Source organism: Rhinatrema bivittatum, chromosome 9 (genome assembly GCF_901001135.1).
Source record: "Rhinatrema bivittatum chromosome 9, aRhiBiv1.1, whole genome shotgun sequence".
In the NCBI taxonomy this organism is placed as follows: Eukaryota; Metazoa; Chordata; class Amphibia; order Gymnophiona; family Rhinatrematidae; genus Rhinatrema; species Rhinatrema bivittatum.
In genome coordinates this window covers 221322153-221349364 of record NC_042623.1, presented here as the reverse complement: position 1 = coordinate 221349364, position 27212 = coordinate 221322153, and the positions used below count along the sequence as shown (strand labels likewise).

The 27212-nt window shown below is 47.3% G+C and overlaps 1 protein-coding gene across 3 annotated transcripts in view; it reads left to right on the top strand.

Annotated features, from left to right (window-relative positions):
- The first annotated feature begins 1471 nt into the window (after nt 1-1471).
- Nucleotides 1472-27212, top strand: part of DHX36 (DEAH-box helicase 36) — a 518365-nt gene continuing 492624 nt past the window's right edge. The window contains exons 1-4 of one of the 3 annotated variants that reach the window (XM_029615335.1): nt 1472-1815; nt 20492-20607; nt 21163-21331; nt 22569-22607. In XM_029615335.1, coding sequence (XP_029471195.1) covers nt 1618-1815; nt 20492-20607; nt 21163-21331; nt 22569-22607 — 522 coding nt within the window. In that variant the 5' untranslated portion in view covers nt 1472-1617. The remainder of the gene's footprint in view (nt 1816-20491; nt 20608-21162; nt 21332-22568; nt 22608-27212) is intronic. The other 2 variants (XM_029615334.1, XM_029615333.1) reach the window with 2 other exon arrangements.

Sequence of the window (27212 nt, the reverse complement as noted above, 5' to 3'; positions counted from 1 at the left end):
TATCCCAGCTCCCTTCCTGCTATTACCAGTACCTTTTGTAATTGTTTTACAATATCTAGCGGCTCACTCCCTATATCCCATGCTTCTGCTAGTCCGGTATTTGTTGCCCATTCCTGAGCGAGTATTTTGTATGGCATTTTTTCCCAGCTGGGAATTGCCAAATCAACCGGACCAGCCGGTTCATTTTTGTCTTTGTTATTTTTCTTTTTAAATATAGACATCCTGCTGACAGTGCCAAATGTAAGGAATATGGAATACTCCTGTCTGGAACCACTTATCTACGGGGTCCCAAAAAGAATGCAGTCAGGATGTATAAAACAAGAATTTATTTATAAAGGGTTGAATTGACATACACACACAATCATCATATCACAAAGCAATGTAATAGACTAGATGCTTCACCAGCAGTACTTGTTTCAAGACCTTACCGTCTGATTTCCTCAAGCCGAGAAGCCGGGGCTGCCATCAGGAACGGGTACTGCGGGAACTCCCAACGTGCGTCCACGTTGCAGGATCTGCTTCTGACTTTGCCCAGGCTGCTCTCTGTATTTAAACAGGTGTGTTTGCGAAGAGGCTCGTGATTACTAATCCCTTAGGGGAGTGATAGCATTGTTACTGGAAACTCGAGCTGGCTGCGTCAGCAGGATTGCACAAGGAGGCCACCCTTGTCAAACTGCTATTGCCCAGCATGTAGCCTTCCTGCACAGTGCTTAGAATTTCCCCTTCACAGATGTATTGATCCCGAAAAGAAGTAATTAAATTCTCCATTGTAGGTATTTCTTAGTGGTATTAGTGTTTAACTATTTCCTACAGATTAGGTAAATAGGTCCTGAGTAAGGACTAATATTTTTGAGAGATTTGTATATTAATTATTTCTTATTAATGATCTGATTGTTACTATTCTAAGCCTCTTTAAAGCGGTGTTGAAAATAGTTGTGATATTTAGTAGTAAGGAATGGTGTATGGTTATGAATAGAATAATATGAGAAAAATTTTGTTTAAATCTCTCTATATATTTCAAGTCAAGATGTTAATGCTTGCATATAAATTTGTGAAAATTAATAAAGTATAAATAAAAAAATATATTTATTCAAATTTCAAATAGTCACGGAAGAAAGGTTAACATGGCAAAATTCAATCCAACCACATAAGAAAAGAAAAAACTGTAAAGAAATCTAGGAAAAGCATGATCTAGATATACTTGTTACATCACTAAACCAAAAGAGGTATAAGGAAAAAAAATAAAGAAAATGATGAACAAGAAGATTCCAAATCATCCACAATCCACCTTAGCACTTGCTGCTAGTGTTGATTGCAACAACAAAGCAACCCAATGTCCATACACACACATCCCGGCACGTAGCAGAGCTAACGCCTCGCCTTTGTGTCAGTCACAGCCCACCACCCGCCTCAATCTATGACGTTACCAGAACGCCCTCTGCAGAAACCGCCCCGGGACATTTCAGGCCCTGGCGCGCGCGCGCGCGCGTGCGTGCTCGCGCTTTAGGCACAGGATGAGGAGGAAGTTTGAAAAAACAACTTCCTCTGCGCTGTGCAGCCGGCGTCTGTAAAGTGGTGCTTCCCGGTCACCCAGCCGCAGTTAGCGGCGGCTCGATCATGAGTTCCGAGCACTGGAAAGGAGGCCGCGGCAGAGGGAGGGGCCGAGGCCGCGGCCGATCTTCGCAGCAGCAAGGGGACGATGGTGGTGGGGGTGCCCAGCGCGAGCGGCCTCCTGCCCACCTGAAGGGCCGCGAAATCGGGCTGTGGTACGCCAGGAAACAGGGCAGCCGCAGCAAAGAGATAGAGAGGAGGGAGGTGAGGCGACCTTCTGATTTCCCCCCCCTCCGCCTGTGCTGAGGTTCACGCAGTCATTTCTTTCTTTTGTTTGCCTGTTTTTGTTATGGAGGAACGGAGCAGCATTTTGAAGGAATATTTACCATTTGCGCGGTTTGAATCGTGTCTAATGCCAAACATTGCTACAGAGCATCTGCTTGAGTGTAATAATTTAGGTTGTGGAATGTGGGTTTTATTTTATTTTGTCTGCTTAAAGCTGAGTTAATATTTTCAAATTAATTGAAACAGCGAAATGTTCTACATAAAAAAATGAAATAGTAAAAATCATTTACTTTAGCTTTCAGTACTAGATAATATAAATACTCTTAAGATTATAAGAAACATTATTACCTGTATAACAGCAAGAAACAAGTATATTACATTATCATTATTATTTTTCTCTAGTCCATTTGTTTTGTCCATTCCTGCTCCATGACATTTTCTTGGCTTCCTTTTATTTCTTAGGCTTGTCCTGTACATCAGCAGTACAATAAACTATCACATGTATTAGACCAGTGTTGTCCAACTTTTTGGTTCGGGGGACCACATGAACAATTGTTGATCAGCTCATAGGCCGGATTAACAATATTGCTATTATTAAAAACACCAAATTACAACTTGAGAGAGTTTTTAGACCAGTGTAGTTTAACAGTCTACTCTAAAATTTAGATTCTAAAAAGTTAACCAAAGTCTCCCATGTCATAAGGACGCAACATCATAAGCTAATCATGTTCAGTGGGAAATCTGACACTGCTTTTGTTTACACAAGTAGCCTGTCAGCTCCAATCTTAGAGCTTGCAATGCGCAATGATGCAGTTAAATGTTCATCTGTAAGCAGAGACTGTGATGTTTTTGCGTTTTTCATTCTTGAAAACAACTGTTCGCAGCAGGAGGTGCTACCAAGCAAAGCAATGAACTTCTTGGCATCTTGTGACAGATTGGGGAACCTGGGGGGTAAAACATAAGAACTGTAGAATCTCAGAAGATCTTGTTCAGTAAAAGCTCTGTTCATGTCACTGTCGTTCTTAATGTCAGTGAGTTCCACCTGGAATTTATCAGTACAGTCTTTCGGATCAGTTTGAAATGGATTACTCAGTAGCTTCATGATGTCAGTATGTTTTCTGAAATCCTTGATCCTTTGAAGTTATCAGTATGACAACTAATTCTGAGTACTTTTCATGTTGCACTGTGTCAGTAGGTCTCATAGAAAGGACTGTCAAGTAGAGATGAGTATTCTTTTATTACGAATTAGGTATTTTCAACGAAATTGCCTAATTCGTCGTGGTTCGGGGGATCCAAACCCTGAAACAATTAGTTTTTTTGGTTAGTGCGGGGGGGGAGGGGCACATTTATTTAAAAAAAAAAACAAACAAACCAAAAAACAACCCACGACCCCAATCCTTCAATTTTACTTTATTACAACCCCCCCCACCATCCCGATCCCTCCCCAAGACTTACTAAAAGCCCTGGTCGTCCAGCGGGGTCCCGTGAGCGATGTCTACCCCTCGGGCCATTTTTTCCCCGTCGATAGCAGGGCAGAATTAGCCATGCTGTCATGGGATCTGTCAATCAGGTCTGGGAGGCGGAGCTTTACAAAGCAGAGATTTAGATTTTAGCTCTCTGCGGCTGCACATGTTCCCGCGCAGGAAAGTAACAGATTCTCCTCAGTCTGTTTTTTCTGCGAGCGGGATCGCACGCGGGGCTGACTTCTCCTCAGCATTTCTTATTTTTATTGAAATGTCAAAAAAGCCGGGGTTTAAACCCTGTTCCTGTGGCAAGGTAATATCTGTTACGGATGGCCATGACCGATGTTACCGATGCCTGGGACCAGAGCATAATTCACAAAATTGAGATTTTTGTGCTCGAATGTCCCCAAGAGCCCAAAAACAACGGGCCTACAAAATGTTTGAACTTTTCACGTTTTCCGAGCCATCGGAGGCTCATTCTTCACTGGATCCCTCATTGAAGGCAGCTCTGTCACAAAAAAGAGCGTCGTCGTGGGATCCTCAACCCTTCAGGCTTGGAGGCAAGAACTTACCGAGCCGTCATAGGCCTTCAGATCCGAGAGGACCAAAAGAGCCTTGGCAATTGGTGCAGGAATCAACGGCGCCTAAATCTTCGGCGCCGACGACTTACGTGCCTGAAGTACCTTCTGCGCCCAAATCACCATTGGCGCAAAATATTTCTGCGCCCGACTTGACATCGGCGCACAAGACACCGGCGCACACAATGCAGGAAGCATATGCGCCGAAGACGTCTGAACCGAACTTGGTGCCGAAACCATCTGAGCGCACGGCGCCGATGACTTATGCGTACAAGTCAGTATATGTGCACAACTTACAAAAAACATCGCACATGGCGCTGAAGGCATTGGCGCACTCAACAGCGCACAGATCGACGCACAGTGGACTACAAAAGTCTAAACAAATATATCATTTAATACCACATGGGGTAAAATGAAGACAGTCTCCAGATGTACCTCATTCCATCTCTTCAGACTCTAATTCTACAGAGGTGAAGTCAAAACGAATCAGACGATCACTGTCTGGAGATGGAACCCATACAGGATCATCGTCACACCATCACCATAGGCGGTCACGTCACTCACATCAAAAAGCTGTGAAGATGGGAGATACATGGACAGTGAGCCCTTCCACTTCTAGGTCATCTCACCCACGAAGTGTAGATTCCTTATCTTGTAGACAATTAATACAAATCACTTCCTCTGCTGCATCTTCGTCCTAAGATAATTCTGTTAAGACACAGAGGGCAAGATGAGGAACAAGTATGAGGTACCAGCTGCTTCCACTAAAATTCCTACAGTATCACCTAAAACAGGTGAACTACCAAAACAATCTGGTCGTGCAGCAATGCCTCCTCAAGCAAAAGAGGCATTTCTTCAATTATCCCAATCATTGGCAGGGTTTTATGAAACTCTTCAATCATCCTTTAAGATGTCTAACGAACTATCTGTGAGTTCTCCGGAACACAATATAAATACCTCGAGAGAACCGTCGGTGGAGCCTCCGGCATCTCCAATGACGAAACGACCAATTTCACCAATTCTACAACAAGATACTCCTATAGATTCTCTATCTCCACAAACGTCCCCATTGTCATCTACTGGATTCCCATTGGATCCACAAGAACAACCACAGGAACCATATTCTCCTCCAGAGGACCTGACATACCCAAAATTTTTAGAAAAATTGGGCACAATACCTCATCTGGAGGTCCAAACGGACAGACCGTAGGTCAGAAACCTTTGGTCTCCTAAAGATTTTTGATGCTCTGGGAGAGCCAACATCTCTCCCGCCACACGAATTATTACATTCTGTCTTACAGAAGTCGTGGGAAACGCCTTATTCTCTATCAGCGGTTTCCAAGAAAAGGATATAAAATTTCGTATGCGGAAAACATTGCCTTACTCTATACCACAATTACCACATTTATTTATTTATTTATTTTTAATTTTTATATACCGATGTTCCTGTAAAGTATACATATCACACCGGTGTACAAGAAAGAAACTGTCGCCTCGATGGCGTTTTACATTGAAACATTTAACAATTTACAAATTAACAATTAAACAGTAACCTTTAACAGTTAACAATTTACAGCGGCATGAAGAGGATCTTAGTGGAACTTAAAGTGTACATTCATGAATTATAGTACTAATACTGACAAAATCTTAAGGGGCTTATGTACAGAAAGGCTGGGGAACAACGACTATGCTGATAATGTCATTCGTCCTGTTCTTAGCTCTCCGGGAATGCTTGTGTGAAGAACCAAGTCTTAAGTTTTTTTTTGAAAGTACTATGGCTAGGTTCAAGTCTCAGGTCATGCTTCAATTGTGATAGAGTTGGCAATGCAAAGATTCAAAAAAGCAAAATCGCATGCCTCGTATCCACCGGGTAAAGACAACCGGTGTTTAGATGACTTTGGCAGGAAGATGTATCACAACTCCATGTTGAATGCCCGCATTATGCACCATCAATTCTATATGCTACAATACCTATATGAGTGCATACAAGCCACAAAAGGTATGCTTTCCTCGACGGCTGATCAGGTACCACCGCTTCTTCATGATATGGAGGAGTGTTCTCGACACCTTCTACGATCGATAATTGAGGCATTTGAAACATCTTCTAGGGTGTCTGCGACAGCCATAGCAAGCCTGTAGGATGGCATGATTACGCTCTACTACGATACGAGAAGATTTACACGAGAAACTGACGAACCTCCCGTGTACAGGAGACAACCTGTTTGGAGAACAGTTTCAAGAAACAGTTGGAAAATTAAAGGAGGAAGCTCTAGCAGTCCAATCTTTAACGTCACAGTCTCACTACTCGACCACGCGTCGTTATGTGGGATCTACACGTAGACAATCCTATACTTGTAGGCCTTACAGATCTTACCTTTTCGTACACAGACGTATCCATCTTACCAGTGTCCTCCGCCGCAACAAAACAACACGACTCAACATGGGGTAAACCACGTAACCAGAGACAGCAAACACAACATCCGGCTGCTGCAGTAAAATCAACGCAGTCTTTTTAATAAACCAGCCGCCATCACTACATCAAGCACCACCTGGCAGAATTCATTCTTGCCTGGGAGAAAATAACAACCAATCAATGGGTTTTAGAGAGATACGACATGGCTATCAACTCCAATTTACCACAAAACCCATACTAACTCACTTTTCCACTCTAAAGAGTCAAAGCTTCCAACCGCAACTGGGGGAGGAAATTGCTTTGCTTTGCAAACAGCAGGCCATTTGACAAATTTTCCCGAAAACCCAAAAAACAGGGTTCTATTCCCCATACTTCCTCATACCCAAAAAGTCGGGTAGACTTCGCCCCATATTAGATCTATGGAAATTGAACAAATTCCTGACCAAAGAGATCTTACCTCTGATTCAACCCAACGACTGGATGTGTTCCATCAATCTGAAGGATGCGTACACACGCATATTCCAATCCATCCATCCTCTTGGCGTTACCTATGCTTTCGCTACGGCCATCAACACTAACAGTACAAAGTTCTTCCCTTTGGACTATCGGCTGCACCCAGGGTTTTCACCAAATGCATGGTTGTGGTGGTGGCTCATCTCAGACAACAGGGTATGACCATTTTTCCATATCTGGATGATTGGCTAATAAAAGCCTCGACCCCAGAGATCTTACTCTATCACCTCCAGGTGATACAGTACTTACAGGAATTGGGACTAGTGATCAATTTTCAGAAATCACATCTCCAACCAACACAGCGACCATGGTTCATAGGAGCAGGCCTGGACACTGTTCGCAATCGGGCATATCTCCCAACAGAAAGAATAATACAAATACGTCAACTTCTTTACTCGTTGAACAACACTCAAAGGCCGTCGGCAAGACAAATTCTGGTAGTCCTCGGCCACATGGCGGCGGCCATCTTCACAGTACCCAACACCAGGCTACACATGAGTCGCCTGCAATGGGGACTAAAATGTCAATGGAAACAACACTCAAACCGTTGACACAGAAGCTATCGTTGACTTCCGAGATGAAACAGGACATAACATGGTGGCTCCTACACTCCACCCTGTCCAAAGGAGCATTATTCAGTCCTCTTCATGACAACGCAGTCTTAACCACAGATGCGTCTCGCAAGGGATGGGGAGCACATCTCGAGATTTACGAAACCCAAGGGTTATGGGCAATCTCCGAGCAGACCCTGCAGATAAATCTATTAGAGCTCAGAGCAATTTGAAATGCGCTACAAGTGTTTCAAGATCACTTAAAGGGCCACAGAGACATGATCTACACAGACAATCAAGTGGCAATGTTTTATATCAACAAACAAGGAGGGTCCGGTTCATGGCCCCTTTGCAAGGAGACCCTGACAATTTTCAAACATGCTCACCAACATTGCATACATCTGCAAGCAACTTATCTACCAGGAGTAGCAAATACAAGGGCGGACAGGCTAAGCTGCATCTTTCATCCTCACGAATGGACACTCAATTCGGAGGTAGCCCAAGACATTTTCATGCAATGGGGGACACTTGTGATAGATCTCTTTGCAACCGAGATCAATGCTCAGGTTCGCAAATTCTGCTCGATAAGACCAAGTCAGTTCAGGATTGCCCAAGATGCCTTCCTCATTCCGTGGACGACAGGCCTCCTGTATGCCTTTCCTCCCATACCACTCATAACAAGGACACTTCAGACGTGCATAGCAGACAAGGCTCAACTGATACTCATAGCTCCAGCCTGGCCAAGGCAACCGTGGTACAGTTTCCTTCTCCGACTATCCATCACGGACTCCATTCGCTTACCAAATCGCCCAGATCTTCTCTTCCAAGATCAAGGAACGCTTCTACACCCACTACACTCATCTCTTCATTTGACAGCATGGAGATTGAGAGGCTCCTTTTAACAGAACAGGGAGTTTCCACTTCGGCACAATCCATTTTGTTAGAATACAGGAAACTCTCAACGAGAAAAAACTATAGCTATAAATGGAAACGCTACTCTACCTGGTGCACGTCTAACAGTTTACCACATTTAGGCTGAGTTACTCATGGATTATCTACATACACTGTACACAGCTGGTCTGGCAACCTCATCCATTAGGGTCCATCTCAGTGCCATAGCGGCATAACACAGACCACTTAACAATATTCCTATTTCCAATCACCCCTTACTATCTTGTTTCATCAAGAGGTTAACTCACCTTCGCCCTCCGATCTCTAAGCCTCCAGTTCCTTGGAACCTCAACATAGTTCTTGAACAGCTCATGCTTTCCCGTTTGAACCCATGGACTTGGCACACATTAAATACCTCACATGGAAGGTGGTATTCCTCCTGGCAGTAACATCTGCACGATGAGTCAGTGAATTACAGGCCTTGGTCCATTATTCTCCGTATTTAGTTTCATCCCTAAAAAATGATTCTCCGAACTCACCCATCCTTCCTACCAAAAATGGTGTCTAATTCCATTTCAATCAGACCATAGAACTACCCATCTTTTTCCCTAAACCTCATGCAAATGACAGGGGAAAATTACTGCATACGCTAGATTGCAAAAGAGCGTTAGCATATTACAAAGAAAAAACAAACTCGGATTCCCGTGTTTCTCAACTCTTTCCCTCTTTCGACCCGAAAGCACCTGGACGACCGGTGGCTAAACGCACCATCTCCAGCTGGATAGCACAGTGCATCAAGTTCTGCTACGACAAACAAAACCTAAAACTACATTCTGTTCCCAAAGCTCACCAAGTTAGAGCAGTGGCGGCTTCCTTGGCACACCTTAAACATGTACAACCTATAGACATTTGTAAGGCAGCTACTTGGTCATTGCTCCTTACCTTCACATCGCACTACTACCTTGATCAACAAGCAGCCACTGATGTGAAGATAGGGCACGCAATCCTGCAATCTCTATCCTCTTGTACATGGTGAATGCCACACTCTTCATGATCACGTACAAACATATATACCATAATCAACATGATCGGGAGCTTGGGACTCCCATGACAGCATGGCTAATTCAGCCCTGCTGTCAATAGGAAAAAGCAAGTTTGCTTACCATAAACTGTGTTTCCATAGATAGGATGAATTAGCCATGCTGACCCACCCTCCTCCCTGGCAGTCACAGTCTTTCCAAACTACAGCTTAATCACAGACTGAGGAGAATCTGTTACTTTCCTGCGCGGGAACACACGCGCAGCCGCAGAAAGCTAAAATCTAAATCTCTGCTTTGTAAAGCTCCGCCTCCCGGATCTGATTGACAGATCCCATGACAGCATGGCTAATTCATCCTACTATCTGCAGAAACACAGTTATTTTTTTCCAATTTTTTTTTTGATTCGTTTTTTGACTCGTTTTCCCCGATCTGTGCCACTGAAAAACTATCCGCGGAAAAACGAAATTGTTCAACGAAGCGCCCGAACCGAAATCAGACCCGGAAAAACTAAGCTCATCTCTACTGTCAAGTGTACAACTTTCTTCAGAATCAACTGTGAATGAATAAGCTCAAATTTCTCAATGAATGTAATGACATGTTCGTACAATTTGTGCGCCTGCTGATTTTTTTCCTTGAAGTTTCACGTTCAAGTCTGCCATATATTTGGTCATATTGATCAGAAACGCCAAGTCGCTCACCCACAAATTATCATCTAGGAAACACATCCTTCCCTTTGTTGGCCATGAATGTTTTTATTTCATCACATAAACTCCAGAATCTGGATAGCATGCCTGACCTGCTGAGCAATCGAACTTGGCTGAAGTAAATCACATCATGATCTGATCCCACTTCCTCCAGAAAAGATTTAAACTCCCTGTGATTCATACCTCTGGATCATATGAAGTTGACTCTTGATGCAACTTTTTCCATCATATTCTTCATTTCCAGTTTGTTGGCACACAAGTTTTCCTGGTGAATGATGCAGTGGTGTATGTCGACTTCCTGTGGCACTGATTTCTCCAACAAAGTCACAAGTCTGTTCCGCTTCCCTGCCATGGCTGGCACACCATCTGTTATGCCAGTCAGCTTGTTTTCACACAGATTGAACTTCTCCATTACCTGCTTGACTTTATCAAAGATCTCCTTTCCTGTTGTACCTTCATAGGACAGATATCAAGCAGTTCTTCGTTGGAAAACATTTTTGTAACTCCTCTTTCAAATATTGCCAGTTGAGCTGTGTCACTTATGTTTGTGCTCTCAACTGCTAAGCTCTAAAACAAGCAAGCATCAAGTCTCTTGATCAAAGTCTCTTGAATGTTTGTCGCTAGATCATTAACTCTTCTAGCAATAGTCTGATGAGAGAGGCTGACATCTTGCACCACAGACTACTTATCTGGGCAGACCATATCCGTAAACAGTTCCAAGCATTCCTTAACCAAATTCCCATCTGCAAACAGTTTTCCTCTCTTGGCTATGGTTTCTGCCATTAAAAAGCTGACCTTTGTTGTTGCTTCGGAACTCCTGATTATTTTAAACAAAGACAATGCTTTGTTTCAACAAGTTGATGCGGTCTGTTTGTGGTTGACGAGGCTTTTGAATTTCCTTGTATGCTTTGTAGTGTAATGTAGCTTTATGTTGTATTCCTTTAGAACAGCAATTATTTTTTGGCAAATCAAGCACAAAACTTTACCTACATGTTCCACCACGAAAACGTCATCTGTCCATGAACTTTTGAATACGTGGTTTTCGACATCAACTTTACGTTTTTTACTTATCCTACTTCCACTCACAGATGCCGCCATTTTTTCTGTTAATATTTACAATGGGTGTCTGTAAAAGCTGGAATGGACCGAAACAGACTTTAACTCTCTGCCTCATCCCCCCTCCTCAGGCAACTTCTGTGTCCCTTCCTTATGCAGCTCCTCTAGCTTCTCCCTCTCTCTCTCTCACTGCCCCCTTCTCTAGCTTCTTTCTCTCTCTCTCCCTCTCCCTCCTTCCTCTATGCAGCAGCTTGTTTGTGTGTGTGCACGCCTCTCCCACCCTCCCTCAGGTAGCAGCTTCTCTCCCCTCCCCTCTAGCTTCTTTCTCTTCCTTTTGCAACAGTTTCTCTCTTTCTCACTGTTCATCTGATTATGCAGTGTCTGATTACCTCAAGCAGTTTCTGCTATCTCTGTCTGTCCCCCTCCTTCTGCAGCTCCTTCTGCACATGTGAGTGTGTGTGTCTCTCTCTCCTCAGGCAGCTATTCTCTCTCGCTCTCTACCCCTCCATCAGCTTCTTTCTTTCCCTTTTACAGCAGTTTCTCTCTGTCTCCTATTGTTCACCTGATCATACACCATCTTTTCTTTCTGATTCCCTCCTCAAGCAGCTTCTGCTCTCTTTCTATGTTCCCCACCTTATGCTGCTGCTTCTTGTGTGTGGTGTGTGTCCTTCTCCTCAAGTCCAGCACATCTCTAGCTCTCCCACATCCCCCACCCCCCCTTTCAGGTCCAGCACATCTACAGCTCTTCCCCCCCCCCCCCCCCCCCAGGTCCAGCACATCTACAGCTCGCTCACACACTATCTTCTCCCCTCGTACTCCCCACCCTCAGATCCCCAATTCTACCCTCTCACCTCCCGCCTGATGGGTTCCGGGTCGATCGGCGGCAAAGGTGATAAAAGGTTTCCTTCACCTTTCTCTGCCAGCATTGGGGTCTTTTCTGCTACACAGCCTGCCTGTGCTAAAACAGGAAGTTGCGTCAGAGGGGGGTGGGACGCAATGTAGCAGAAAGGTCCTGATCTTGGCAGAGGAAAGCGAAGGAAACCTTTAATCGCCTTTGCTGGCATTTGACCCCGGACCCGGCGGGCGGGAGGTGAGGGGGGTAGTGTGGGACATGGGAAGACAAGATGTTGCCTGAGTGGTCCGTCCGCTCCTGTTGCAGCACGTGGCTCAGAATGCGCGGACTGAGCGACTATCTGCTTTCCCCTTAGAGCAGCTTTTAAACTAGAACAATCTCCTTTTTAAAGGTTAGTGCCAGCAGTCTGGTTCCACCCTGGTTAAGGTGGAGCCCATCTCTTTGGAAGAGACTCCCCCTTCCCCAAAAGGTTCCCCAGTTCCTAACAAAACTGAATCCCTCTTCCTTGCACCATCGTCTCATCCACGCATTGAGACTCCGGAGCTCTGCCTGCCTCTGGTGACCTGCGCGTGGAACAGGGAGCATTTCAGAGAATGCTACCCTGGAGGTTCTGGATTTAAGCTTTCTACGTAAGAGCCTAAATTTGGCTTCCAGAACCTCCCTCCCACATTTTCCTATGTCGTTGGTGCCCATATGTACCACGACAGCCGGCTCCTCCCCAGCACTGTCTAAAATCCTATCTAGGTGACGCGTGAGGTCCGCCCCCTTCGCACCAGGTAGGCATGTTATTTATTTATTTATTTATTTATTTAATTTCTTTTACTATACCGATGCTCAAGACTAGGTCTTATCGTACCGGTTTACAATGTAACTGAGGGGAAACCAATTAACATCAAGGTAGAAAGTAAAGTTACATTAAACAGGGAGCGTAAAACCTGGGCAATGGAAGACAGTACAGAATTTAAACTAAGAAACAATTAGAGAGAGATAAATATATAATCAACAAAAACTATAAGATACGTAAACATAGATTTATCCTAGGCAGTTATTAGCATGGTATGTCCAGTGGGAGAAGGAAAGGGTGAGGTTGGGTGGGGGGGAAGGGGAGAGGGAAAAGAGGGGGGGGTAGGGATTAAGGAGGGGTGGGAGAATGAGAGACAGTGATGGTTGAGGAGATCCTTCAGCGGTAGGCTTCTGCGAACAGCCAGGTTTTCAATTTCTTTCTGAATGTTGAATGGCATTGTTCTTGGCGTAAGTCTTGGGGAAGTGAAATCCTCACGCCCACCAGCCACCCAGCTATCTACATTCCTAATAATTGAATCACCAACTATGACGGCCAACCTAACCCTTCCCTCCTGGGCAGTAGGCCTTGGGGAGATATCCTCCGTGCGAAAGGACAATGCATCACCTGGAGAGCAGGTCCTTGCTACAGAATCCTTTCCTGCTGCACCTTCTTCCTCCAAGGCAGCACCAGGGCTGCCAGTCTGAAGTTGGGACTTGACTACTATGTCCCTGAAGGTCTCATCTATATACCTCTCTGTCTGCTTCAGCTCCTCCAGGTCTGCCACTCTAGCCTCCAGAGATTGGACTCGTTCTCTGAGAGCCAGGAGCTCTTTGCATCGCATGCACATGTACAACTTCTCACCGGTGGGTAAAAAATCATACTTTCCTGGCGTGTAGCCAGATGGACTCAGAACGAATGGGTATAGTATCCGCGTGCTAGCAGTTGGAGACGGATCTGACGTCAGCACAGGGTATATATACCCCCACAGGAAGCGTAGCAACTTAGTAATTTCCGTCTCCAAAGCAGTTTGGAGAGCCTGCATGCTCGCTGAGCGTGTTTTCCAAATCTACTTTCTATTTTCTACTTTCTACTTTCTTTCAACTTCTACAACATCGAGCCCCGCAGTCCTGCGGTGATACCCTAAGGTCCCTCCCCCAGTAGAGTTTCCCGGGGTGATTTCCGTGATCCCCCGGAGGTCTAAGTCCTCGGTCCGGTGACCGAATGGCGGCAGGGACATAGCCCCCGGGCGAGGTTCGGGTGAGGCATACGAGGCGCCTCGGTCCCGGCGTGGACGAGGCAGCGGGTGCATATCCTCAAACGCGGCGGTGAAGGTACTTGCCCTCTCCCCCCGCAGCCGGAGACCGCCCGGGTTCCAGCCGGGAAGCGCCGAGGATCAGGTAAGGCGTACATCTCTTATTTCTGGTCTCCGAGGAACAGAGGATCGGTGGCGTGGTACGCCGTGGAGGGCGCCATTTTGTGGGCCTTGTTCAGGAATTGAGCGCCGTAATAAGCGTGGCTCTATTCCTCCTTGTGCGTATATTGCCTTATTGCTGAGAGCATATTGAATGCCACTGAGAGTGTATTGCTAAACGCTTATTGCTGAGAGCCTATTGCATACCATTTAGAGTGTATTGCTAACCGCTTATTGTTGAGAGCATATTGAATGCCATTTAGCGTGTATTGCTAACCGCTTATTGCTGAGAGCCCTATTGAATGCCATTTAGCGTGTATTACTAACCGCTTACTGCTGAGAGCCTATTGCATACCATTGAGCGTGTATTGCTAACCGTTGCATACCATTGAGTGGTATTCATGGCCGCCTATTGCTGGGAAATGTGAGGAGGCCGTGGGACCCTCGGGCCGGGACCAGTCTCAGCCACAATTTGCTGACAGTTCCCCAGGGGCTACCCCGGATTTAGCGGGCAGTCTCGACCAATCGGGAATCCCGGGGGATCTGGTACCCCGGCGATTAGAGGCTGCTTCAATTTCCTGGGTGGATCTCTTTAAGGGGATTCATGCCTTTGTACAGATGCAAACGGCTTCCAGTCCAGGCCCTGCGGTTCCTGTTGTTCCTGCTGTTGCTGCGGTTCCTACGGTGGCTGCGACTGCGGTGGCTGCTGCGGCAGCCGCTGCGGTGGCGGCTCCTGCGGATCCTGTTCCTGGACCCTCACGCCCTTATCGTGAGCGGGTCCTACCGCCGCTGGACAGTCCAGATCAGTCAGACCAGGAGGTCTCACTGGATGAGTCCGAACTCCCGGACGAGGGGGAACTTCCTCCAGGGATTGAGCCATATAGAACCATGAGGCGGTTCTTCCCTAAGGAGGATCTCTCCGACCTGATGTCTCAGTGTCTGGCGGAGTTGGATATTACAGGTCCCAGCGCTACGGTGCCCTCTGCACAGAACCCCCTGCTGGAAGGTCTTCGGCCTACGGCCCGCCATTTTCCATTCTTGCAAGCAGCACAACAACTGATAGATTTAGAATGGGCGGCACCAGCGGCTTCCTTCAAAGGGGGCCGGGCCCTGACGGGCATGTACCCATTGGCACCGGCTATCCAGGACCTGCTGGCGTGCCCTCAGGTGGACACTTTGATTAGCGCTGTGGTCAAGCGCACTACCATTCCAGTTGAAGGGGGGACGGCCCTCAAGGAGCCTCACGACCGGCGACTGGACGCCATTCTGAAACAGACCTTTGAGGTGGCAGCTCTATCTTTGCGGATCGCAACCTGCTGCACAGTGGTGACACGTTCCTGTTTGTCACAGGTTAGGAACAACGCTCCAGCAGCTGACATGGAGTCAGCTCTCTCGTTCCTCATGGATGCTGCATCAGACCTAGTGTGGACAACAGCTAAGGGGATCTCATCCTCCGTAGCCGCCAGGAGGCAGCTCTGGATCCGGAGATGGTCAGCTGATGTGCCTTCAAAGGCACGTCTCACCAGATTGCCCTTTAAGGGCTCTTTCCTCTTTGGCAGCGACCTTGATAAACTGGTCAGTACATGGGGTGCCTCTCCAGTGCCTAGACTGCTGGAAGATCGGTTCAGAAGGGGCCAGCGCACCTTTCCAAGGCCCTCCAGGGGCAGGAGTTCACAGCCCTTCATTCCTTACAGGAGTCGCTACCAGGCACCACGCCCTCAGGCCAGGAATCAGTCCTTTCGGACCAAGCAGCGCAAGAGGGGAGCAGGCCCGGGCTCAGGTCCCGGCCGTGCCTCACAATGAGGATCCGCTGATTCATCTGGGGGACGGAGCCATAGGGGGCAGGTTAACCCTCTTCTACCCCAGATGGGTCGAGATCACGTCGGACCAGTGGGTCCTTGCCATTATCCGGGAGGGAATATCCCTCCCGGATAATGGCAAGGACCCACTGGTCCTTGCCATTATCCGGGAGGGATATTCCGGGAGGGATATTCCGGACAAGTTTGTGGAATCTTCATGTCCCATACACAAGAAGGCAGCATTGGAAGCTACCCTGGCGAGGCTCCTGTCCTTGAAAGCCATCATCCCAGTACCTGCCTGGGAAGTGAATTCTGGACACTATTCCATTTATTTCATGGTACCCAAGAAAGTGGGCACCTTTCGGCCTGTGCTGGACCTCAAGTCAGTCAATCGATACTTACGGGCCCCGAGGTTTCGCATGGAGACTCTGCGCTCCGTCAAGGCCGCAGCACAGCCAGGAGAATTCCTCACGGCATTAGACCTGTCAGGCATACCTGCATATCCCGATCCATCCGGATCATCAACGCTACCTACGCTTCAAGGTTCTGGGTCACCACTTCCAATTCCGGGCTCTGCCCTTCGGATTGGCCACGTCACCGCGGACCTTCACCAAGGTGGTTGTCGTGGTAGCAGCGGCCCTCAGGCGGGAAGGAATTCTGGTCCATCCCTACCTAGACGATTGGCTGATCAGGGCGAAATCGCGAGAAGAGAGCCATCGGATAACCGACGGAGTGATCGCCCTTCTGGAAAGCTTGGGCTGGGTAATCAACCTCAGCAAGAGTTGCCTACAGCCTTCCCAGTCACTGGAATACCTGGGAGTACAGTTCGACACGCAGGCAGACACAGTCAGTCTCACTACCAAGAGAAGGCTGAAACTTCAGACGCGTATCCAGTACTTGATGGGAGCCAGTCGGCCCATAGCTTGGGATTATCTGCAGGTTCTTGGTCTCATGGCATCCACCCTGGAAGTGGTACCTTGGGCAAGGGCCCATATGAGACCTCTACAACACTCCCTGCTCTCTCGCTGGAGCCCTCGTCTACGGAACTATTCCACGCACCTACCTCTGTCTGCCAGAGTCCGGACACAGTTACGGTGGTGGCTGCAGTCCGACCACATGAGCAAGGGGTCGAGGATGTCCTCCCCCACGTGGACTCTGCTCACCACAGATGCCAGCCTGAGCGGCTGGGGAGCACACTGCGAAGGACTCACCGCACAAGGGCGGTGGGGCGGAGAAGAGTCAGCGTGGATCATCAACCGTCTAGAGGCTTGGGCAGTCCGATTGGCATGCCTTCGATTTGCTCACAAACTGAAGAACAGAGCAGTCAGTGATGTCCGACAACGCTACCACGGTGGCATACATCAACCGTCAGGGCGGAACCAGAAGCCGACAAGTATCTCTGGAGATCGCCCCACTGATGGTTTGGGCAGAGGCGAATCTTCAGGACATCTCCGCCGTCCACATTGCCGGGAAGGACAACACCATGGCAGACTTCCTCAGCAGAGAACGTCTAAATCCGGGAGAGTGGCAGCTGTCACCCACAGCCTTCCAGATGATTGTGGATCACTGGGGGATTCCGGACATGGATTTACTGGCGGACAAGTCCAATGCTCAAGTACCCAGATTCTTCAGCCGCAAGCGCGATCCGTTCTCCCACGGAATCGATGCCCTGGTTCAGCCGTGGCCTCCAGGGACTCTGCTATACGCCTTTCCTCCGTGGCCTCTGCTGGGCGCCATCATCCACAAGATTCAGAAACACCGGGGCCTAGTTCTTCTAGTGGCACCAGACTGGCCAAGAAGACCCTGGTACGCGGACATGAGAAGACTATTGGCAGGGGAGCCCCTACCCCTGCCTCCTCTCCGGGACCTTCTACGTCAAGGTCCCATCCTCCACAAGGATCCGGCTCAATTCTCTCTTACGGTCTGGCCATTGAGAGGGCTAGACTGAAGAAAAGAGGTTACTCGGAGCCCGTGATAGATACACTCCTCCGAGCTCGCATGTTTTCCACATCCCTCACCTATGTAAGGATCTGGAGAATATTTGAAGCATGGTGCGACACTCATGGCACCAATCCACATTCGACCACAATCCCTGTTGTGTTGGATTTCCTGCAAGATGGACTTCAGAAGGGTCTCTCCCTCAGCTTCATCAAGGTTCAGGTGGCTGCGCTGTCTTGCTATGGTCCCAGGAGGGATGGCAAAACCATTGCCACGCACCCAGATGTTTCTCGCTTCCTGCAAGGAGTCAAGCATATTCGTCCGCCACTGAAGTGGCCTGTGCCCTTATGGAACCTCAACCTTGTTTTGGATTTCCTCGCGGGATTGACCTTCAGACCCCTTCGGGAACTGTCTCTCCGTTCTCTAACCTTGAAGATGGTGTTCTTGCTGGCTGTATGTTCAGCTCGCCGCATATCAGAGCTACAGGCACTGACCTGTCGGGATCCGTTTCTCCGAATCACTCCTGAGGCTATCCATCTTCGCACGGTTCCCTCCTTTCTACCGAAAGTGGTTTCACAGTTTCTTCTTAACCAAACCATATCCTTGCCTACCACAGCGGGTTTGAAGAAATCTGAAGAAAGGCGTTTATTGCGCCATCTCGACATTGGCAGATTACTGCCCAGATATCTGGAAGTGACACAAGAACTACGAAAGACGGACCATCTGTTCGTCCTGCACAGCGGGTAGAAGCAAGGTGAAGTGGCCTCGCGGCCCACCATCGCCCGCTGGATTAAAGAAGTTATCAGAGCAGCTTATGTGGAGGCTGGGAAGTCTCCGCCTCTACAAGTCAAGGCTCATTCTACCAGAGCACAAGCGGCATCCTGAGCGGAATCCAGGATGCTGTCGCCTGCAGAAATATGTAAGGCGGCGACATGGTCCTCCCTCCATACCTTCTCCAGATTCTACCATCTGGATGTCCAGGCCAGGGAGGACTCAGCATTTGCGAGGGCGGTACTACATGGTCCTCAGGCAGCCTCCCGCCCAGGCTGGGAGTAAAGCTTTTGTACATCCCATTCGTTCTGAGTCCATCTGGCTACACGCCAGGAAATGTTGAGATTACTTACCTGATAATCTCCTTTTCCTTAGTGTAGACAGATGGACTCAGCATCCCGCCCAGCTGCCTGTGTACATGGGTTTCACCGATTCAAGGTAAGCCATGTCCTCTGTTTCCATAAGAGCGTACACTCTACCAGGTGTCAACGCCTCCCGGTTGGGAATGCTGGCAGTCTCCAGCTACTATCAATCGTTCAGGGGAATCCTGTTTCACTTTTCACTGAGCGTCAGTACACACATCCATAATAGCTTTTGCAAGGAAGATTACTAAGTTGCTACGCTTCCTATGGGGGTATATATACCCCGTGCTGACGTCAGATCCGTCTCCAACTGCTAGCACGCGGATACTATACCCATTCATTCTGAGTCCATCTGTCTACACTAAGGAAAAGGAGATTATCAGGTAAGTAATCTCAACAATGTGACACTCGATGCAAAAGACTGGGAAGTCCCCCTCTTGCTGCTGGACTGCTGCCTTCATCTCAATTTTGATCAGTTCCTAGTTAAGTTTTAGGTTGCTATGGGAGAAGGAATGTGTCTAACGTCCTTTAAATGTATTAGTGAATTCACTATGTGTCTGGTAGTGGCCTACTGGGGTCTGATTGAATTCTCAATAAAGTTTTTGTTGATGGTTTTTTTTTTTTTTATCAATACAAGCACTCAGTATTAAATACAAACACTCAGGGGCGGATTTTAAAAGCCCTGCTCGCGTAAATCCGCCCTGATTTGTCGGGGGATTTACGCCTCCCTCTGGGAGGCATAAATCCCCCGACAAAGGTAGGGGTGGGGTTTAGATAGGGCCGGGGGCGTGGGTTAGATAGAGGAAGGGAGGGGAAGGTGAGGGGAGGGCGAAAGCGAGTTCCCTACGAGGCCGCTCCGATTTCAGAGCGGCCTTGGAGGGAATGGAGGCAGGCTGCGCGGCTTGGCGCGCGCCGGCTGCACAAAATCGGCAGCCTTGCGCGCGCCGATCCTGGATTTTAGCAGATATGTGCGGCTACGCGCGTATCTACTAAAATCCAGCGTACTTTTGTTTGCGCCTGGTGCGCAAACAAAAGTACGCAAAGGCGCACTTTTTAAAAATCTACCCCTTAGTTCTTTAAAAGTCTGGAGAACACTCAGTTCTGCAGACTTTTAAAAATAAACACACTACCTACTGCTACCTTATTGACTGACTAAAAATACAAACAGTCTAACTTGTTTATTCATTGCCTACCTACTGCTACCTTATTGACTGACTATTTAAAAATACAGTCGAACTTGTTTATTCACTGCCTTTCTGACTATTAAAGGCACAAACACACTAAATAATATTCCCAAATAGTTAACTTTGCCCCAATACTTTTAAAAAAGACAATGTCCCAAACAAAAACTTACTGATTCCTTTCAGCCACCAGCAAGGTGATCCTCTCCTCTCAGTGTTCCCACTGGAACACATTATTAGTGGCTTACCTTTTCCTCTCAACTGCTATAAAGCTGCCTATTAATAATTCTGGGTATGAGGTTAGCTTTATGTTTTGAAATAACCTTTAACTTTATTTTTTTAATTAGAGAGCTGTAGTGCATATGGATGAATCTAGAGAGGAGCACATTACACAGCTGTTGAACTCAGTTCAAACTAAAAGTGATGTCAAAGAAGTGTCCTGGCGTGCCACTGGGAATAAATGGTATGTTATCAGTTTTTCCCACATCTGCAGGTTGTGGTTATTTTAAAACTGAAAATTATACATGATAATCTATCCCATTTTCCATATTATCTAAAATGAAGCCAGGTGTTTTTCTTAATGTGTATATTTTCTTGAAAGTTAGTGAGGTGTTCAACTAAACACATTGATAGTTTTAATTAGTCGTGTTTAACAAAGCTATGAAGCTTTAATAAGACAAGAGAACACTGATCTGGGAATGAGCATACCAGATATCTTAAGGTGACTAATTTCTCATACCTTAGCTGAGAGCTGTTTTTCAAGGTTTTGCTTCCAGATTATACAAAATCTCCTTGGATATCTATCTGAGTACTCGGATACCTGTGGTTCAAGGAATCCACTGTCTCTTTTTACCTCCAAATGTAAACTGTTTTCATTTTATTTTGTGCTGCTTTTAAAAATTCAGATTTGTAAAACTCATAGTGAGAGTAGTGGAGTGCCACAAAGGGAATAGTGCTATATCTTTTATATTGAGAATGTGTGTCCTTTGCATTAAATAGAGTTTAATTTGTATTTCAGGAATAGTTTCAGTGCTCAGCCAAGAGAAAAGTCATTCTCTGTGAAGACCACTCTGGATCAAGATTTAGCATACATTTTACAAGAAAATGAGCCACATATAGATCTAGACCAACAACTTAAAAATGAATTGTTAAAAAAACGAACTAATTACAGATACCTTGAGATGCAGGTAATGAATGCCATATATTTTATTTTTCAGATCAATAAATTGCCTCTCCCAATGAGGCTGAAAATCACGGTTCTTTCTTTTATTGTAACATATCACTTCAAAATTTGGAAAACCTTTGTCAAATTTAAATACCTTCTGGATTTTAAACATGTTAAACTTTGAAAACGTTGTGCATATGTGATTCTTCAAGGAAATACGGTGCTACAGAAGATTTCTGAAGATTAGCTGTGAGGACTAGGTTTCAAATGACAAGATCTGGTCATATGGAAAATGAGATTTGCTGATTATGCACTCAGGTCTGGAAAAGTTGGCCAAAGAAAGAGAGAAGCTAAACACGGGGAGTAGCAGTGCACCACAGTTGCCAAATTTAATATTGAAGATGGCACGTGATGATAAGCTTAGAAAAAGTTGTGCACAAGTGATTCTTTAAGGGATTGTGTAGTTTGGTTTAGGACATGCAAAATCTATTCTAAAGGTATTATGCAAACCAGTACTTGTTTTCATATTTAAGAGTTTAATTTTGTGCAGTTAGTAATATATTTTACTGTAAGCATCATCAATGAAGAGCAGTGTAGTTTGTAAATAGTCACTGGCAAAATTGAAATATAGTAACATTCTCATTGGAAACTGGCATTTGTGTGCTACCAGTTAATATTTTCTGGCTAAACATGCTCATCAAGGAGATGTGAAGCCCTGTAGCAACTCTTACCATTGTGCCTGGTATCTTTGTGCTTTCGGTTCTCATTAGCAAAGGTGATTCTCATGCCATACAATACTGCAGTAGTAGTTCATACTGTTTCTTGTCAGCGGTACTTTATTATATGTCAGATTTCACAGATAATGGGGCATATATTTAGTGTCAAATGCTACACCTTCTTGTAAAGTTGTTCTTATGAACTGAAGAGTTTGAAAATAAAGTGAAATGCTTTCCTGATAGACATGGGCCAAAAGATTTGTGATCTTAAACCCTGCCTCTGATCCGATTATTCACCTTTAGGTTTTATTTTCTGAACGGTGGTCTAAATTCTTGAATAAGTGGCCAAGTAGAATTACAATCGCATTGTGATTGTGGCTCATGTTTAACCCGCTAATATTTGTAATTCATTATACGAGAACCAAGGAACATGCACGTACTGTAAAGAATAAGAGTATTATAAAAAGATGCATATGTTTAAGTATGAGAATTATTTTAAACTTAACAAAGATTTTTCAAAACTAAATATTCATGTATTTTCAGAGATTTCGGGAAAAGCTCCCTTCATTCAGCATGAAAGAGGTAATATTAATCTTATTCGTTAATTTTGACACTTTTGTTATCGTATGTAAGACAATAGATTTTTTTTCTTTGTTAAATCAAAATTCTTGTTACACATTGCCATTACAAAACAGTCTTAGGGCTATTATGTCTGAGGAGCAAGCCTTATTTTCTTGATAGGAGGGCTTGGTATAGTTTAAGAGAACTTATTTCTAGAAATTGCCTGATTTCTTTGATCATAAGGAGAGAGATGATTCAGGTATTTTCCAGAGGAAAGTTGTGTGTTGTTTTTTGTGTTAATTTTGATATGTAATTTGATTTTATGGGTCTGCTAAAATTGGGGTTAAAATACCAATCCATTCAGGATTTAGTTAATTCTTTGTTTTGGGTGATTGCCAAAATCCAGTCATAACAATAAACCTCAGGGTTTATTAAAGTGCTTTTCACTGCCATTCAACACCATAGAGTGGACAGCTCCTTTGACACAGATGGTGACTTAAAAATAGTGCTCTTTCACACATTTAAAAAAAACAAAAAAAAAAACCCCATTCCTGAACAAAGTGAGTTTATTCATCCCTACCAGCAGATAGAGGCAGAGGACAAAACTTTGGGCACTGCTACATATCAGAGTGCCACCTGCAGCCCTCAGTATTTCTCTGCCTTTAGCAGATGGCAGAGGTGTTTACCTGCAGTCTTGTCTGATCTGGTGTTTAGAAGATTTCTGCTCCCAGAGGTGCCATCCCCCTGGTTGAGCCAGGCGAATGGGGGGGTTGGATACCCCCGGTAGTTTTAGCCTGTGACCCCGGGACCACTGTTAGCCAGGGGACTGGTTCCCTCAGTGGGTCCTGAATTCCCCTCCACCTGCCCCTTGGATTCAGGGAAGTATCCCCTGTGGGGTTTCCTTTCTTTCCTGAGGCCTTGCTGCTGGGTTTAAAAAAAAAAAAAAAAGAAGAAGAAAAGCTAGGAGGCTCAGCGGCAGCTCAGTCTAATTGTCTGAGCTGCCTGTCAGGCGGTCTGCTCGTCGGGGTCGGCCCCGGAGGATCCGGGCTGTGCGGGGGGGGGGGGGGGGGGTGGATCGACCTTTGCTGCATCGGGAGAATGTCCCCAGCTGGGGGAAAGTGTCCCTTCCTAGGGGTTGTTTGCAGTGGCACGTGTGTTTTCCCGCAGTGTCAGCGCTTCTGCCTCCCGCCAGCAGGAACTTCGCGGCAGTGCGCCCTTTAGCTCCTGCTCCGTAGCGGCCGCGGTGTCAGTGCATCTGCCTCGTGCCAGCGGGAACTTCAGCGGTGCGCTCTCTAGCTCCTGCAAGAAGTTTTCACTCTGGCAGGTCCACCGGATCTTCAACGTCACAACAACCCTCAGGGAGACAGCAGTCCTTTTGATGTCCCAGAAAGTCTTCTAGAGGTGGGTCCGTCCAGAGAATGGGTGGACTCGCGTTGTCCCAATGAAGTCAGGCAGGTCCACTCCTTTGATTTGGCGATCGGGGGCAAACTGTCCCGGTGGACCAGGATCACCTCCGACCAGTGGGTGCTAGAGGTTGTCAGGGAAGGCTACACCTTAGAGTTTTCTCGCCCTCTCAGGTCGGCCTTTCTGGAGTTGTGCTGTCTTTCCCAAAGCAAGAGAGGCCATCAAGGGAACCCTCCAAAATTTATTAAATCTGGAAGCTGTGGTTCCGGTTTCAGAGCAAGGGCAAGGAAGGTACTCCATTTATTTCGTGGTTCCGAAGAAGGAGGGCACCTTTCGACCCATCCTGGATCTCCAGAAGGTCAACTGGAATTTAAAGGTACCACGTTTTCGGAAGGAGACATTGTGCACTGTGAATAGCGGTGGTCCGAAAAGGAGAGTTTTTGGCTTCTCTGGATCTCACAGAGTTCTATCTGCATATCCCCATTCGACAGGACCACCAGAGGTTTCTTCTGGTTCTGTCAGCATGTTCAGTTTCGGGCCCTTCCCTTCGGCCTTGCCACAGCTCCTCGTACCTTCATGAAAGCGATGGTGGTCATCGCGGCATCCCTGAGGAAGGACAGGTTTCTGGTGCATCCCTGTCTGGACGATTGGCTCAACAGAGCAGTCGCAGGAGGAGTGCGCCTGGTCAGTACTCCAGGTGTGTTCTCTACTGGAGTCGCTGGGTTGGATCATCAATTGGCCGAAGAGTCACTTGGTTCCTTCTCGAGTACTGAAGTACTCGGGCGTCCGTTTCGACACTCATCAGGGAAGAGTGTTACTCACTGCGGACAGGGTGATCAAGATCCAAGCTCAGATCGCCTGCTTCACCTTCCAGTTTCCAATGTCTGGGACTATCTACATGTTCTGGGATTGATGGCTTCAATGTTAGAGCTAGTGCCTTGGGCGTTCGCTCATATGTGTACCCTGCAGAAGGCATTGTTGTCCCGCTGGAGCCCCCTATCGGAACAGTATTTTCTGCCCCTACCTTTATCAAAGGTGGTCAGGTCCAGTCTGGCGTGGTGGATGACAAGGAGCAATCTGGAGATAGGAATGCCCCTTGAAGTACCGGATTGGGAAGTGGTGACCACAGATGCAAGTCTCCGAGGCTGGGGAGCGGTGTGCCTGGGCAAGTCTGCGCAGGGCATTTGGTTGGTGTCGGAATGGTCATGGTCCATCAATCAACTGGAGACACAGGCGGTGTGCAGGGCCCTTCAAGTGTTTCTGCCCTTGGTCCGCGATTGAATGTTGAGTGTTTTCAGGAAATTTGACTGTGGCATCCATCAACCACTGCGGGGAAACAAGAATCTCGCCGTGGCCCGGGAGGCTCAGCTCTTGTTCGAATGGGCAGATCTCGACCTCGAAGGTCTTGCTGCCTCACACGTAGCAGGAGTGGACAGTCCAAGCGGATTAACTCAGCCGGCAGCGGTTGGACCCCAGGGGAGTGGGAACTTTCCGCAGAAGCCTGGAATCTCATTTGTGCCCACTGGGGGCTCCTCAGCTGGACCTCATGGCAACAAGATCCAACGCTAAGACGGGAGAGGTTCTTCAGTCGCCGGAGGGAGACCGGCGAAGTGGGTCTCGATGCTCTAGTGCAGTGATTCTCAACCGGTGTGTCGCCAAGCACTGGCAGTTGTCGCGGCTCCCGGTGTCCCACTGCCCTACTTGTGCTTCCCTTCTCCCCAGGGGCGGACTGGCTGATGCAGTTGATAGGGGAGTGCCACCGTCGGAGGCCGGGCCGACGTGCAGAGAGACGCTGCATGCCACCGCTGGAGGCCAGGCCGGCGGTGACTGAAGTGCGGAGAGACCCTGCGAGCTGCCGGTGGGGGTGAAGCGTGGAGAGATCCTGTGTGCTGCCACCGAAGGCCAGGCTGGTGGCGGCTGAAGAGCAGAGGCCAGGCTTATTGGGCCAAGCAATGAAAAGAGGTTCCATGTGAGCGTATGTGTGTGAGTGGCAGCTTTGTGTGTGCCTGTGGTAGAATAGGTGCCTGGGTGCATGAATGAGAGCGTGTGTGTGTGTGTGGTAGAATGGGTGGGGGTGTGTGGTAGAATGGGTGGGGGTGTGTGTTAGAATGTGTGTGTGTGTGTGTGTGTGTTAGAATGTGTGTGTGTGTGTGTGTTAGAATGTGTGTGTGTGTGTGTGTGTGGTAGAATGGGTGGGGGTGTGTGTGTGGTAGAATGGGTGGGGGTGTGTGTGGTAGAATGGGTGGGTGGGGGTGGGTGTGTGTGTGTGGTAGAATGGGTGGGGTGGGTGTGTGTGTGTGGTAGAATGGGTGGAGGTGGGGGGTGTGTGTGGTAGAATGGGTGGAGGTGGGTGTGTGTGTGTGGTAGAATGGGTGGAGGGGGTGTGTGTGTGTGTGGTAGAATGGGTGGAGGTGGGTGTGTGTGTGTGTGGTAGAATGGGTGGAGGTGGGTGTGTGTGTGTGGTAGAATGGGTGGAGGTGGGGGGGGTGGGTGTGTGGTAGAATGGGTGGAGGTGGGTGTGTGTGTGTGTGGTAGAATGGGTGGAGGGTGGGTGTGTGTGTGTGGTAGAATGGGTGGGGGGGGGGGTGGGGGTGTGTGTGGTAGAATGGGTGGGGGTGGTGTGTGGTAGAATGGGGGGTGTGTGTGTGTGTGTGGTAGAATGGGTGGGGGTGTGTGTGTGTGTGTGTAGATCGGGATCGAAGGGGTGGGGGTGGTGTGTGGTAGACTGGGTGGGGGTGGGGGGTGTGGGTGTGGGTGGTAGAATGGGTGGGGGTGTGTGGGTGTGTGTGGTAGAATGGTGGGGGTGTGGGGTGTGTGTGTCGAATGGGTGGGGTGTGTGTGTGTGTGTGTGAATGGGTGGGGGTGTGTGTGTGTGTGTGGTAGAATGGGTGTGTGAGACAGAGACAGCATGAGTGAATGGTTGTGGGCCCTAAGGAAGAGGACTTTGAGGACAGAGCTTCAGCAGACACTGCTGCTTCTGGTGTGTGCTATTGGCCTGCAAGGGAAAGGAGTAGAGAGTTGCTGAGAGAGGGTAAGTAAAGGTGGCTTTTAAGTTTATTTTTCTTGATTGGCTGCCATTTTGATTGAATTGCACAGGCTGGGTAAACAAGCATGAATTACATAGTCTGGGTAAACAAATAAGCATGGGTATAGCTTGCTTGTTCCTGCGGCTCCTACCCTGAATCAATTAAGCCTGATACTTCACGTCAATGCATATTCAGC